This window comes from Trachemys scripta, chromosome 5, assembly GCF_013100865.1.
Source record: "Trachemys scripta elegans isolate TJP31775 chromosome 5, CAS_Tse_1.0, whole genome shotgun sequence".
NCBI lineage: Eukaryota > Metazoa > Chordata > Testudines > Emydidae > Trachemys > Trachemys scripta.
Window position 1 is genome coordinate 29663267 of NC_048302.1, and position 15166 is coordinate 29678432.

Sequence of the window (15166 nt, forward strand, 5' to 3'; positions counted from 1 at the left end):
CACCTTGAGACTTTTCCTGATCATCCCATAGCTCTTAGCTATGTATCAAGCTATGAGCTAACCCTAAGGGTGTGATGGGTTCAGTCACAGAGTGAACTGTCACTGGATAATCTGAAATTACCTCTGAACCCGTTTTCCCTGCCAGCTTGGGACTCCAGAACCTGAGCCAGACATGCTACCCTGCTGCAACACAGACCCAGGTCTGGTCCACGCCCCCAAAGCTGAAGACTTTAACAAAAAACTGCTCAGCAGGTCACCTATTGCCAGCACCCAGACACCCAGTTCCCAATGGGATCCAAACCCCAAATAAATCTGTTTTACTCTGTATAAAGCTTATACAGGGTAAACTCATAAACTGTCCGCCTCTCTGATAGAGAGATATACACAGCTGTTTGCTCCTCCAGGTATTAATCACTTACTCTGGGTTTACTAATAAACAAAAGTGATTTTATTAAGTACAAAAGGTAGGGTTTAAGTGGTTTCAAGTAATAACAGACAGAACAAAGTAAGTCACTAAGCAAAATAAAGCAAAAACATGCAAGTCTAAGCCTAATACATTAAGAAACTGTTTACAGGTAAAATCTCACCCTCAGAGATGTTCCAATAAGCTTCTTTCACAGACTAGACTCCTTCCTAATCTGGGCCCAATCCTTTCCCCGGTACAGTCCTTGTTAGTTCCAGCTCAGGTGGTAACTACGGGTTTTCTCATGACTGGCAGCCCCCTTTGTTCTGTTCCACCCCCTTTTATAGCTTTGGCACAAGGCAGGAATCTTTTGTCTCTCTGGGTCCCCACCCCTACTTCTAAATGGAAAAGCACCAGTTTTAAGATGGATTCCAGTATCATGTGACATGGTCACATGTCACTGTAAGACCTCATTCTTCATTACCCATGGGCTGACCCACATGTCCACAGGAAGGCTTGCAGGTAAATAAACCACCTACAACCAATTGTCCTAGTCAATGGGAGCCATCAAGATTCTAAACCACCATTAATGGCCCACACTTTGCATAGTTACAATAGGACCTTAGAGTTATACTTTATATTTCTAGCGTCAGATACAAGAATGATACATGCATACAAATAGGATGAACACACTCAGTATATTATAAGCTTTGTAATGATACCTTACAAGATACTTTTTGCATAAAGCATATTCCAGTTACATCATATTCACACTTATAAGCATATTTCCATAAAACATATGGGGTGCAACGCCACAAAGAGTATGTCTACACCATAATCACAGGCTCCAACTTCTCAATGTGCCAGGGGTAAATGCTCATGAAATTGGAGGTTGGGGTGTGGGAGGGGCTGAGGGCTCCGGCTAGGGGTGGGGGCTCTTGGGTGGGGCCAGAAATGAAGAATTCAGGGTGTGGGAGGAGGTTCTGGGCTGGGGCAGGAGGTTGGGGTGTGGGTGTGGGGGGTAAGGGCTCTGGCTGGGGGTGCAGGCTCTGGGGTGCAGGAGGATGGGACTAAGGGGTTCGGAGGGAAGGAGGAGGATCAGGGCTGGGGCAAGGGCTTGGGGTCCTGGAGCGCATCAGGGGTGCAGGTTCCGGGTGGCACTTACCTCAAGCAGCTGCCGGAAGCAGCAGCATGTCCCCCCTCCAGCTCCTACGCCTAGGGCAGCCAGAGGGCTCCACATGCTGTCCTGTCCGCAGGTGCCGCCCCTGCAGGTCCCATTGGCCATGATTGCCAGCCAATGGGAGCTGTGGGGGCAGTGCTTGGGGCGGGAGCAGTGTGCAGAACCCCGTCTGTTCTATGTGTAAGAGCTGGAGGGGGGACATGATGCTGCTTTTGGGAGCCGCGCAGAGCCATGGCACACGTGGAGCGGGGCAAGCCCAGGATCCCGCTCCCTGGCAGGAGCTCGAGGGCCAGATAAAAATGTCTGAGGGCCAGATGCAGCCCCCAGGCCATAGTTTGCCCACCCCTGCACTAGAGGATGTTGGGTGAGCTAATGGAGAGCTGCTGGTGGGTGCTCAGCACCCTCCATTTTTTCACTGTGAGTGCTCCAGCACCGGAGCACCCATGGAGTCAGCGCCTATGACCAAAATCTTAAATCAACCTATGTTAGGTCAACTTACAGCCATCGCAGTAGTTACTGTGGTGACTGATGTCCGCACTACCCTTCTTCTTCGGTGGGGTGTGTCCTCACCGGGAGCACTTCCACCGACTGAAGAGGGGCAACATGGAGGGCCAAAAGCCAGGGCTTTCAGCTCCATTCAGCTCCCTACTGGGAGCCCCACTGTCCCTGGGGGCTTCTCACACTCTCACTACCAGCTGGGAGTGGGGGGAGGGGAGCCATGTGGGGATTCTCCTCTCCGGCGGGAGGATCTACGCCCAGAGTACCAGGACCTCTGGGGGCAGCACAGCTCCCAGTGGGTAGCCTGGATGGCAGCACCACTTGGAGGGGAGACCTGGCAACAGCCCAGCTGGGGAGCTGGGAGCCGGCTTTCTTGTCAATTTCAGCTGAGACATGACAAGACAGCCAACAGCCAATGTAAGGAACGCGTCACCCTAACTACACCGACACTAGCCCTATGCCTCTTGTGGAGGTGGAGTTATTATGTTGGAGTAGTAGGGCACTTACATCAGCAGGAGCAAGGCTGTAGTGTAGTGTCGACACTGACATAGTTAGGTCAACATAAAGCATTTATGCCCAGGAACTAATTCTGTAGTCTAGACCCAGCCTAAGACTGAGCATGCAAGTTATAGTTGTTTCACTTGTTAAATATTCTCACACATACATTAATCTTGCAACGTTTATTTTGTTGAAGTTTTGTGAGTGGGTTCAGTGGTTTTATATAGCTAGAGCAGGAGCTGAAAAATCTACCATGGAATTCAGACATACCTAGCACACAGAGTAGTCTAGAAATGTGCAGAACTGCAGGAGCTCCACTTAATATAATAATAATTAATACGTTGCCTTTTATATAGCAATGTCATTTAATATAATATCACAGTCCAGGGCTCCTGATTTGGCTCCTGACTTGTAATATGTTATATGACCTCAGTACATTATGCCAGTTTTTGGGTTACTTCAAAATACTTTCAGTCATTTTACATGGGAATTGTAAGTGCACTGATACAGAGAGACAAGGTGAGTTAGGTGATACCTCTTTTTGGACCAACTTCAGTTGGTGAAAGATAAGCGTTTGAGCTTACAGAGTTCTTCAGGTCTGTGATCGCTTTGTGAAAGTGTTCACCCACAGGTTTTTGTCTTTTAATAATTTTTCTGTATGAGTTCATTTGAGAGAACAGTGATTGTCTCATTTCACTATGCTCTTAAGTGAACTCACACAGAAAAATGATAAAAGACAAAAACAGTAGGCGAACACTTTTCACACAGTGATCACTCTGTATCTGACCTCTCTGTCTTCAGTCTCAAAGGAAACCCGCACAACACCTTTGAAAGATGAGCTTGGGAGCTTAAATTAATAAATCTGCTAGATACTAAAAATTATGGACAGAATAAAGACCTTGGATTTATGGTTTACAATTTCTAATCCACTTAACCCCCCATCCACCTTTTTTTTCTTTTCCTCCTATGACTTGGAGAGGTGTTAATGGGTCACTTCACCTTGAATGTTCCCTTGAAATATATGTTAACTATTCATACAATCTGTTCCACCTTGTATTTAGCTGTGACACTTTGAGTATATTTCCCAGACCCGAAGAACAGCTCTGTGTAAGCTCAAAGTTTGTCTCCCTCACCTACAGAAGTTGGTCCAATAAAAGAAATAAGATGGGTACGGTACTATCTCTAATATTCTGGGACCAACACAGCTACAACAACATTGCATAAACCAAATATCTGACAGTTCACATCCAGTACATTTTTTTTATCCTTCAGTGACTATAGTTTCAGCCATTAGTGCAACAGGTGACAACACACACCTACAGTTCACACAAAACTCACAGGTTTGAGGGCACAGTTTAGGAAATTATACTCCTAACTGACAATGGGCACGTAAGTGCATGCTCTGCCTGTTCAAATGTAGATTGCTGCAATCAGACTGGTGTGCATTAGTTTCATTTGTACACAGCTGTTAATCCAGAAGTCTTAAAATACATTGCTTCCAATTAATGTTGTCTCTTTTTTTCCCGTTTTTAGCCTGAATCTCCACGTCAGACAGAGAGCCAGAGATCCAAGCTACTGTCTATATATAGCACAGAATCACTATATCAAGCTAAGCGCAAATGCAATGCCACACAGGAATTTGATATTGATTTATATGAAGGTGAGCTGGTGGCTGTTGTTGAGCAAAAGGATCCCTTTGGAAGTACAAGCAGGTGGCGTGTTGACACAGGAAGTAAGTCCTTTGCACAAACATCCCAATAACAGCTTTCCTTTTGGCTATTGATTTTCTTTTCAGTCTAGGCCCATCTGTTTACCTCTATCAGATCAACAGTTTGTAAAAACAGGTGACTGAAACATATTTGAAATAATTTTTCTTTTCTTTTTAATCTGATATCTAGTTCATAAAGGGTATGTGTATTCCTCCTTCCTGAAGCCCTACAATCCAGCCAAGGTGCAGAAGGATGTAGCAGAAACCAGTTTCTGTGATGACGATTTCGATAATATCAGCCTTTTTGTCTCTTCACGGCCTACCAATGATAGCAGTGCAAGAAATCTAGGACATAAGAGGAGTGACAGCAGCTCATCTAATAATAGCCTATGTGAAAAACCTACAATTAATGGGACAGAGACTGATCACGACATGGATGATCAACATGTAAGCATAATATATGCAGCATATCTATCTATATCTGTTTTTCCTATTCCAAATATAAAAGTTGTGCACTACTGCTTACAATTTAAAGGGGAAACCTTAGTTTATAAAAGGACTGTTCTAATCTATTAGGATGCCGTAGGATTTCACACAACATTCTTACCCTCCAGGTCCTCTGATGTAATGTTCCTTGGGTTTTTAATGAACCACACAATGTGTGAAAAGGTAATCAATGCTTATGTGTTAAATTGTGGGATTTAGCCATAACCTTGAATTGAAAGAAGGGTGGAGCTGCAACACCCCATGCAGACCCAATGCCTCTAGCTGCTCCTGGACAGTAAAGCCACCTCCCCGCCCTTACAAAGAGAGCTGGGGTAATTCCTACTGAGGCAGCTAGCTCTGCTTTGTGCTGTTTTCATCTATTTTACTAAGAAGGTCATGACCATTCTTTTCTGATAAGGAACCCTATGCCTTTATCTAGAGCAGGTTGCTGCAATGTGTGCCTTATAGAACATCTGGTGATTGAGAGAACTGAAGTGCTCAAGTTAGCAGCTGCTAGATTTAAATGTGTGGGACCTACCCTAGCTCAGTCTTGTTTATTTAGTCTGGTTCTTTTTCAGCAGTGACTTAAAGGGCTGAGTATGGTTTTTCTGGGGATGTACTATAGACTCATAGACTTTAAGGTCAGAAGGGACCATTATGATCATCTAGTTTGACCTCCCGTATGATGCAGGCCACAAAGCCGTCCCAACCCCTTTCCCTTGACTCTGCTGTTGAAGTCCCCAAATCCTGTGGTTTAGAGACTTCAAGTCGCAGAGAATCCTCCAGCTAGTGACCCCTGCCCCATGCTGCGGAGGAAGGTGAAAAACCTCCAGGGCCTCTGCCAATCTACCCTGGAGGAAAATTCCTTCCCGACCCCAAATATGGCGATCAGTAGAACCCTGAGCATGTAGGCAAGATTCTCCAGCCAGACCCTCATTGGCCATTGATACTATTTACCAGCGATGGCAAGCTGTTCATTTGACTAAAATCATGTTATCCCATTAAACCATTCCCTCCATAAACTTATCTAGCTTAATCTTAAAGCCAGACAATGTGCCCCCTTGTGGCCAGAGGTGGCGTTGCAAGCATTTTGCTCCTGTTAGCCTTCCACTTGTGCACCCCTTAAAAGAACTACACATAGTCTCTGTTTTGGCTCATAGCACCCCACACCTAGGGCTAGTTTAATAACAGAAAATGTGCAAGCAATCCTTAGAGTTCCCAAAATAAAGTCCATAACAATAACATAAACATTCATACTCAGCCATGGTTCTTCTGCCACACCTATAGCTCTTCCTCTTTCCCAATCTGCACTACCCAAAGCCACCAGTCCCAGCCTTTTGGGCTGGAGCTCAGCCCTCCAACCCTGGCTTCCTTCTTTTTCACGGTCTCCTTTGTTGTTTTTGGTGCAGCAACTTCATTACCTGAGGCCATGGCCACCACTTTTTTCTTTCATTATTGGCTACATTATATATATATATTTTAATCTATTCTCTCTCTCTAGTATCCCTAAGGAAACACAGCAAGGCCTTTTTTGCACTATTCCATTTCCCTGACATTCTCACTAGTCCCTTTAGGGAAAAAATCTTTGATTCCGAGTCGACTCAATTTATCATAAAGAAACGTTCTTTCCATAGAATGTTGCCAACAGTGCCAGAGAACATGATCAACAGTTTCTTTGGTTTTGCACACTTTACACAGCCTGTCTTTATGTCTTTTTAATAAGTTTAACTTACCATTTAAGGCACAATGACCTGTTAACACTTTAAAAATTACTACTTCATTTTTTCCACCATGATTGTGGAGTATAGTATTATCTTTGATTTTTTAGCATACATCATAGAACTTTCATCCTTTTGTTTCCTTAATCCATAGTTCTTACCACTCCTTTGCAACCTCCTTCATTTTTGAATTCTTGTCTATTTAAGGTTATCTTAATATGTACCTCCTCATTTTTTACAGCATGTTTTGCTGTTCTGTCAGCCATCTCATTTCTAGATATTCTACTATGTACTGGAATCCGTGCTATTGTCATGGGCAGTGGGTAGAGCCCCCCTTTGGGGAGCCTAGCCCCCGGCTCCGCCCCTTCTGCCCACGGCCAGAGCCCCAAGACCTCCTTCCCTCCTGCCCGGAAAAGCCCTGAGCTGGCCACAGGGCAGCCTGGAGTGTCCCCCTCCCCTCGACTGGAGGAGCCCTGGGTTGGCCGCAGCCCTAAGCCCCCCCCCCCCCAGTCCTGAGCCCCGGGCTGGCCGAAGCCCCAGGCGCCCCACTCCCCTGCCAAGAGGAGCCCTGGGCTGGCCAAAGCCGTGCCGTGCCTCCCCTCCCCAGACCCAACCCACGCAGGGAAAAGGCGTCTGTTAGAAGATGCTTTTGATATGCCCCATGCAGGTTCCAGGGTGGCTGAGGAGGGGTATGGGCCTCCTCAGGCGGCCCAGAACCTCATGGGGCATAATAAAACAAAAACTTTGCCGCCAAACCCTGCAACTGGGGGTCTGTCCTATTATACCCACCACCCATGGCTATTGTAATAGAGATATCTGCTTGCATTATTTCTGTAGTTAGGAACATTATTTCATTTATTATGGCATTTTGACTTTCTGAAGTTCCTGTTCTGATTGTCATTGTGACTGACAAGGAATCAGATAAAATTACAGCTGCAGCCCATTGCACATCTCTTATCAATGCTCTGTACATCGTCAATACATTCTTATTGGTACCTCATTTGTTTCCAGCTACATTTTAAAGTAAGTTCATCCTACTTTACACTTTTGTATGATATTATCTATGTGACTGTTCCAAGTTAATTTATTATCAAACATTGCTCCAAGAAACTTAAACTTTTGAACTACTGACTTTCTCACCATTCTTTCCTAATTTTCTTCCTCGTTAAAAGTATTCTCTTGGTTTTTGCAAGTGAGAATTTAAATCCCCAATTATTTCCCCACTTGGAAATTCTCTGGAGTGCTTAATTTGTCTTTTCCACGGCTACTCTAAGTCTTTTATATTTAGTCCATATAGCACAGTCGTCTGTGAAAAAGGAAATACCTATTCCCATCTGCATACTTTCCGGGAGGTCATTTATCATAATGGAACACAAAGTAGGGCTGATAACTCTCCCTTGTGGAGTTCCACTTGTAAGCCTGTCCATTTTTGATAAAGCTGTTCCCACTTTGACGTGTATAGTTCTATCACTTAAAAAGTCCCTTATCCACCACACATTCTCCCTTTTATTTCAATTTTGGCTACAACAGGAGGCCTTTCCTTCCCTCCATAACATGTAATCTGCTTTTCCGCTGTCCAGGCAGATTATCATAAAGTTCTTAGTCCTTATATTTTTTTGTACCTCTGTTTCTAGTCTCAACTGTGAATTTTCCTTTCCTGAAACCACGTTGAACCTCATTTTTCTCCAAGCATTTCACTATCCTATATTTATCATTTTCCCCCTTATTTTCCTCACACATGATGTGAAAGCAATAGGCCTATAAGCATCTGGTCTTGTATGTACCTTGCCTGGTTTACTAACTGGTCTCAGCAAAGCTTGTTTCTAGTCTATTGGCATTACTCCTTTTCCCATATATCTTTATATTAACTGCAATAGAATCTTTAGACTCCCTTCTGACCTGTGCTGAAGCATTTCATTACTTACGGTATATTATCTTTACCTGGAGCTGTATTTTTCCTTTTCCTAATGGCTACAATAAGCTTCTGCATACTTAAATTTTTTATGCATCATCAGTATATTCTCTCCAGCCATTTAATAGTTCACAGTTATCCTCAATAAACCTCTTTTTTCATGAAACTCATTGTTTTGATCAGATCAATACTGACCTTTTGGAATTCTTTTGCTAAAATGTCTGCTTTTCCTAAATTGGAGATCTCAGTTTCATTGTTTACAATAAGAACAGCTATACATTTACTTTTACTTTGAATTCCATTCATTCTGTGAGTTTGCTTATATTTCTGAAAGATTTGAATCTTTGTCGATTTCCCACAGAAATTTTCTCCAACTTTCTTTTTTATTGTTTTTTTGATAATCCTTTGTGCCACGACCTTACACCTTTTATAATTCATTAAGTCTTTACTATTAATTGTGTGTTTTGCTTGCTTGTTTGCCTTATTTTTTTCCTTGATTGCTAATTTGCAATCCTCATTCCACCAGGGAACCGGATTTCTACACTGGGGGCAATTTGATGTTTTGTAGATGGCCAGATCAGCTGCTGCTGTAATTCTTTTTATTATATCATCACAGAATTCTCCTAGGTTGCTACTTATATACTTACTGCAAAAATATTCATCGCATTTAATTTTGAAAAGGTCCCAGTCAACTTTTTGAAAATTCCAGCTAGGAACTCTTTTTGTGTGTTTGACATTTCCTCAACCTTGGTACTCAATATGCATAGGGAAGTGATAACTTCCTATTTTGTCTTCTTTATAAAATTCCCAGCTGCATTTACTAGCTATGTTATTTGTTGTAGTTCCTGGATCCAAAACAGAAACGGAGCTATTCACGGAATTAAATCTAGAAGGTGTTCCTGCATTCATTAGCAGTAGGTTATATATATCAATAAATTGTTCTAAGCATAGTTTTCTTACTTTTCCATATTTCATTATGACTATTATAATTGCCACAAATTGTGAGTGGGTTTTTTACATTAATAACTAATTTTTCTAGTTCTAAAATAACTAATTTTTACATGGATTATAAACAAAAATCTATATATGTTTTTGTTCTGCATCGGAATCTCAGTAGCACTATATTAAAAACTTAGTTTCTGCACACCCTTTTGACATTGCTAAGTCTTTTATGAATATACAGATCCCTCACCCCTTCCTCTGGTAGCCACTTGATTCCTCTAGAGTATATCATATCCTGGTAGATTGAACACAAGTTTACTTATTAGCTATGTTTCTTGCACACATATAACATGAGCCTTTTTTCCCATTTCAAAGATGGCTTTCTTAAATTCCTCTCCATACATTATTAAACTATGAGGATTCCAGCTAAGGATCATTAAAACCTTTAATAATCTGTATTATTTTCTTCATTTAAAATTGGGTGAATGCGGTCTATCAAGAGATTGTCTATTTTTAGATCTTTTTCTGCTGCTTTTGCTATGATTTTAATCCTTTCATTTTTTCTCCACGTCTGCAAGGTGCAGTTAATTACTTCTTAATGAATGTTATAAACTTCCCTTTATCTACAAGCAATATATCATCTCCCATTCCTCTCATATTCTCCTCCCTGCCCAATATATTTTTCTTTTTCTATTTTCTGCAGTGGCTACCTTTTGGTAGCCTCAACATATGATACTTTTCGAATAATTTTAATTGTTTGTATTTCCCTAGTTCATTCTGATACTGTATATTCTTTATATGCAGCACTGTGCAACTAGGTTCTGTTTCCTCCACCTCATTGTTCCCTTACAAATGGCTGGTGCATGCCCAAACCTCTAACCATCATAGCGTTTCACAAGGTGGGGGAGAGGAAATATAGAACAATAGATACCACAGTTGGATCCTAGCCAGGATCATCCCTCCATTAAGCATGCCAGGTGGTATAAGACTCACGCCCTTATCTGCAGGGTTGCTACGCAAGAGCCTTACCTGCTGCACCACCAAGTCAGATGAGGGAACTACAGATAAGGCTACACCCACTGACTCAGCTGGGTCAGGTGACTGGCAGCAGACTTGTGCTTGGACACCACCAGGCATAAAGCTTCCTGCTCCTGTCCCACTCCCTGGCTGAGCAACTAGTTGCTGGGTTTGCTGCTGAACAGACCCCTGAGTCTAAGTTCCTGCTGCTGGTTCCTCACCCTAGTTCCAGTGAGTGACTCCAACTTGACCCTTAGTGTCACTTCTCACTCCAATTCTGGCTTAATCCTTGGCATGGCTATTGATTCTGACCCTAGCATTGACCATCTTGGCTCCTGACTCTGGCTTTGATCTATGGTGTGACTTCTGAATTGACCCTGATGCTGCCCCGTCTCTGACCATTCGGTCAAGCTGCCCTATTATGACTGACAAAGTGTTATGTGTACAGCTGTAAGTGGCTGGTTTTCTCCCTCTCCCACTAAATAGTCATTTAACAAAATACTTTCGTTGCCTATTGTCTTTTTTATATCATCCTCGGACAATCCTAGTGGCACTCCATACGTCACCCTCTTGCTTCAGTCAGGAATTTAGCCAGTTGATGAGTAACCTTCATTTTACCTTAGGTTACATTTTAAAGAAGTTTTTCAGCTTGCTCCTTATGTGTACATTTTATCAATAGATCTCCACTCCGCATTCTTTTAGCTTTTTGTACATTTTAGCTTTTTGTACCATTCTGCCATTTTCGTTGGGTTAACATCTCCTATTTTCACATCTTCTGTCATTGATTTGACAATTATGAAATGTTGACTTTTATCCTGTTTTTCATTTAATTACTTCTTTAAATCCTGAAATATTGAGTTTTTTCCCCCCCTTTCTCCTGATCTAAGACCATTCCTCATCCCCCTACTTCTTCTCCTTCATAGTCCAAGGCAACTTTCTCTCTCCCCACACATCCTCCATTGTCAGTTTCAATGTTCAACCTCATTACAACTGGGGGCCAGCCGAAGCAGCTGTAGCTCATCTTTGTTCTGAGGGAGAAGGTAGCCTATAGTCTGCCTCCTCACCAGAAAATTCCTCCTGATAGACTGAAAGAGAGGGAAGCCCTAACCCACACTACAGGTCTCCTGACACCAGTCCCTTAAAGAACAGTGTCCTGGGATTTTCCTCCCATCCACCTCCTTATTCCCTGGGACCACTTCCTTTCTTCTGCTACCAGGCCATTTTCTGGGCCTTTGTTCATTCCAACTCCCTGGAATGGGGTCTTCTGGCCCCCTCTACTCTTAAAGGGCCAGCATACCCTGTTACAGGGGATTTCGTTGGGTCTTTTTGTCGAAATTATCAGTTTTATTTTGTATTAATGCCTTTTTATATAAAATGTACCCCATTCTGAGTACATTTTATATATTAAGATAAAATTTAACTACATTATGTCCCATTAATTTATCAGTTCAGGTTTCATTTCTGCTGGTTGTTTCTTTTTTCAGACTTTCTATGCTGTTTATGCATTTCAAGCAAGAAGCCATCAGGAACTTAGTCTTCAGGAGTACCAGCGGGTTCGGATACTCCAGTTTTCTGACCTGAGCGGCAATAAAGAATGGTGGTTAGCAGAAGCCAAAGGACAGAAAGGATATGTACCTGCTAATTACCTTGGGAAGATGACATATGCATAGGAACAGAAAGGATTGTTGGGACTATTTTCTCTGAAATAGAGACTTATAGTCAGAATAATAATCTGTTATAATTTACATCAAACAGAGTGAACGCACATGTGGTTTATAACCCAGCTATAATATCTGGAGAGGTACATAGGCTACACTGAGAACTCCTACACGCTAAAAACCATTACTTTGTCAAGACCTGAGGAAGTGTTTAACAAGATTCTCTCTTAGTAACATACTTCATAAGTCAGGAGTTAACACACACATACAAAGCACAGCTAAACTTATACCTTTCTATGGGTGCCTCTCCAACGTATTTAGCAAATAATATGTGAACCCAAGAGAATTAACTTTGGAAAAGGATAAATTGTGTCATCAGAATTGCTGTAAAGACTCTCTTGTTCAGACTGAGATGACTATTCCATCCCAACTCCCTATTAATGCTCAGAACATTACTTTTGGGCTGTGAACATTTACAGGAAGTCCATCGAGCCATTTATTAATTATTAGAGATGAAAAAAGTTGTCTTTTAAGAACATTGTCCTTTTTGGTACTTGATCACTCAAAAAGAGCTGTTTTAAAACTTAAAACCTGGCAAGTACCTAACCTTCACTCAGAGAAGTGCACTTTGCCAAATTTGGAATAAAAAAAGTTGGTTGAGAAATAAGCAAGTTATCTTTTGACAATGACATATATAGCATGCACAATGCGTAATTTTCCATAACTTAAATCTGTACTATATAGATCTAGATATATGCCCCACTAATATGTTTATATTTGGAGACCTGCACATTGCCAAATCCTGATTATTTGCAGTTATTAGACTTTAAAATAAAATCAAGTGGTACCTTTATTTGAATGCTTTATTGCAGTGGTTTTCAATCTGAGGCCCCCTAGAGGTCCCCAGACTATGTCTAAGGGGTCTGCAAAAGGTGACTATGAAAATAAAGTTTTAGATCCCAGAAAAGGCATTCTGTTTTTCTGATCAATCAAAAGTATGTGAATACTCCCACCTACAGGTCAAAACCTGGAAGTGTTGTCATTACCATAGAAGCCCACAGTTTAACGCCCTTTCTCACATTGCATCAAACGCCATGCTGAGCACATGCAACATTTATAGTGGAATTCTGTTCAGTCAGTTTTCAGTCTAAAACTTTTATGGTAGGGACCACAGGTTGAATTTTTAGAGGGGTCCACACGTTCATTTGAAATTTTTTAGTGGACCACAAATAAAACAGGTTGAAAACCACTGCTTTATTGCTTGTGTGACCCCTTTGGGGGTGCAAGTCTAGTCACTGAGAGAACAATGCCTTGAGGAAGTGCATCTAGGTGCCCGGACTCATGGTGTGTCACGGTATCTTCTTCAGATGCTTCTATTACTCTTGGAGTATACGACCATTAGATTGGACAGTGGAAAAAAATTAAAAGTATTTGACTGTGCAATAATTAGATTTTCTAGTGTTTGCAGGATTAGGGGCCAACCTTTATCACTAAAATAGCTTTAAATACTCTGATATCATCAGTGAACACAGAAATACAAAATTATGAGGAAAGATGTGATCACTGCAGTACTGCTCTTATAGGTTCCTATCCATTACACAGTGGAAAGACTCCTATGGACTACAGTAGTCATCAGATAAGACCTGCAGCCCACCTCTGACCTGAAATGGTGACCTACTAACATATAAGCCCTTGTCAGGTATTTTCTGTCCTACAACATCATTGATGACTGACCGTGATAGTGACAATACAATGAAAATTGATTATCAGACTGAATGGTCAACAATACACATAGGCAACAGTCAAAGGCAAAGCCACTGACTGCATGTTTCCTGCTCCCCTAGCCCAAATGTACCATTTAAAGATAAAATGAATGAAACCATTTCATAGGATTCAGAAAAAAAAGAGACTACCAGCAAAGGAAGGATGAGAGAAGGTAGATTTGCTCATGAAGTGCAAAGAGGTCTGTCAAAAGAAAAATCTAGCTTTAATTTTTCCAAGAAAGGGAGAGACACTTGTTGAACTCGCAGAAGAGGAGAAGTGTGGCAGGTCATGGAAGAACTTTAGCCCTCTGTACACTGTATGACAGAAAAGGCTTGAGAGTTCACTGGTATGGACATACAGATTTTGGTATTTGAACTTCTGTGATTGATTACAATCCAAATGATAAATAAATAACAATGTGGTTACACTGCCTTATTTGTGATGCACAGGATTGTACCTAGCTGTTGCAATTTCCATGAGTGGAATGTGCCCATCCCTTCAACAAATGTTACCATCTCATTCGATCTGTTCAGAATGCAGTTGATATTGTAAATAATATTGTCTTTATGTCAAGTAAAAATCAAAAAGCTTTGGGGTAGATTGTTATGTCAGCTTGGTGCTGCGCAGCCTTCATTATATTTAATGGGGACTATGGGCTCAAAGCCCTGCGCGTAGAGTTGAATATACTCCAATAACAAATTGCACTAATTTTGCACTACAAACAACAAAAAAGTTTTGTTATTGGAAAGATCCCCCACAAGAAGTTTTTCAGCATGTCTTATATTTCAGAATATCTTAATTAGAGAGGATCTGCTATCTGCAGTAGCCTGAAAACTGTTTTAAAGTAGCTGAATTGTGTGTAATAGGCTTAATAAGCTCCTACAAGCACAGTGATGAAGCTTTGTATGCTAGGGACTGTAGTTAAATGAAAGAACTAGGGAGTAAGATATTAAAAAGGGACTAGTGATTTTGGATGCCTCAGTATTTGTGTGCCCAGCCTGACCCATCTTAAAGGTCTCTGATTTTGAGAAAGTGCTGAGTATGCACACTATGAATATCAGCCACTTTTCAAGTGTCTCAGATTGCATCCAAAATCACTACTCACTTTTGAAAATCTTGGCCTAAGTGTCTTGATTTCACAAGGAATGAAGGACTGCGCTCTAGTACTAAAGGATGAGCTTTTCAAAGGAATCTGAGGGAGTTGGACACCTAAGCCCTATTGAATTTCACTGGGATTTGGGAGCCAATTCCCTCAGGCCCTTTTGAAAACTCCAGCCTTAATTGCTGGTGCCCAGAATATATTTTGTATATTTTAGGATAAAAATAATCTATATATCTTGAATTATATTCGCTTTCTTCCATCAACCACAATCACTTTGGAG

General features: G+C 41.6%; 1 protein-coding gene across 1 annotated transcript in view; it reads left to right on the top strand.

The window, feature by feature from the left end:
• The window catches only part of ARHGEF38 (Rho guanine nucleotide exchange factor 38), a 61791-nt gene extending 49540 nt beyond the window's left edge, over window positions 1–12251 (top strand). The window contains exons 10-12 of the mRNA XM_034771431.1: window positions 4113–4311; window positions 4478–4734; window positions 11847–12251. Of these exons, the coding sequence (XP_034627322.1) occupies window positions 4113–4311; window positions 4478–4734; window positions 11847–12032 (642 nt within the window). The 3' untranslated portion in view covers window positions 12033–12251. The remainder of the gene's footprint in view (window positions 1–4112; window positions 4312–4477; window positions 4735–11846) is intronic.
• Window positions 12252–15166: the final 2915 nt, after the last annotated feature.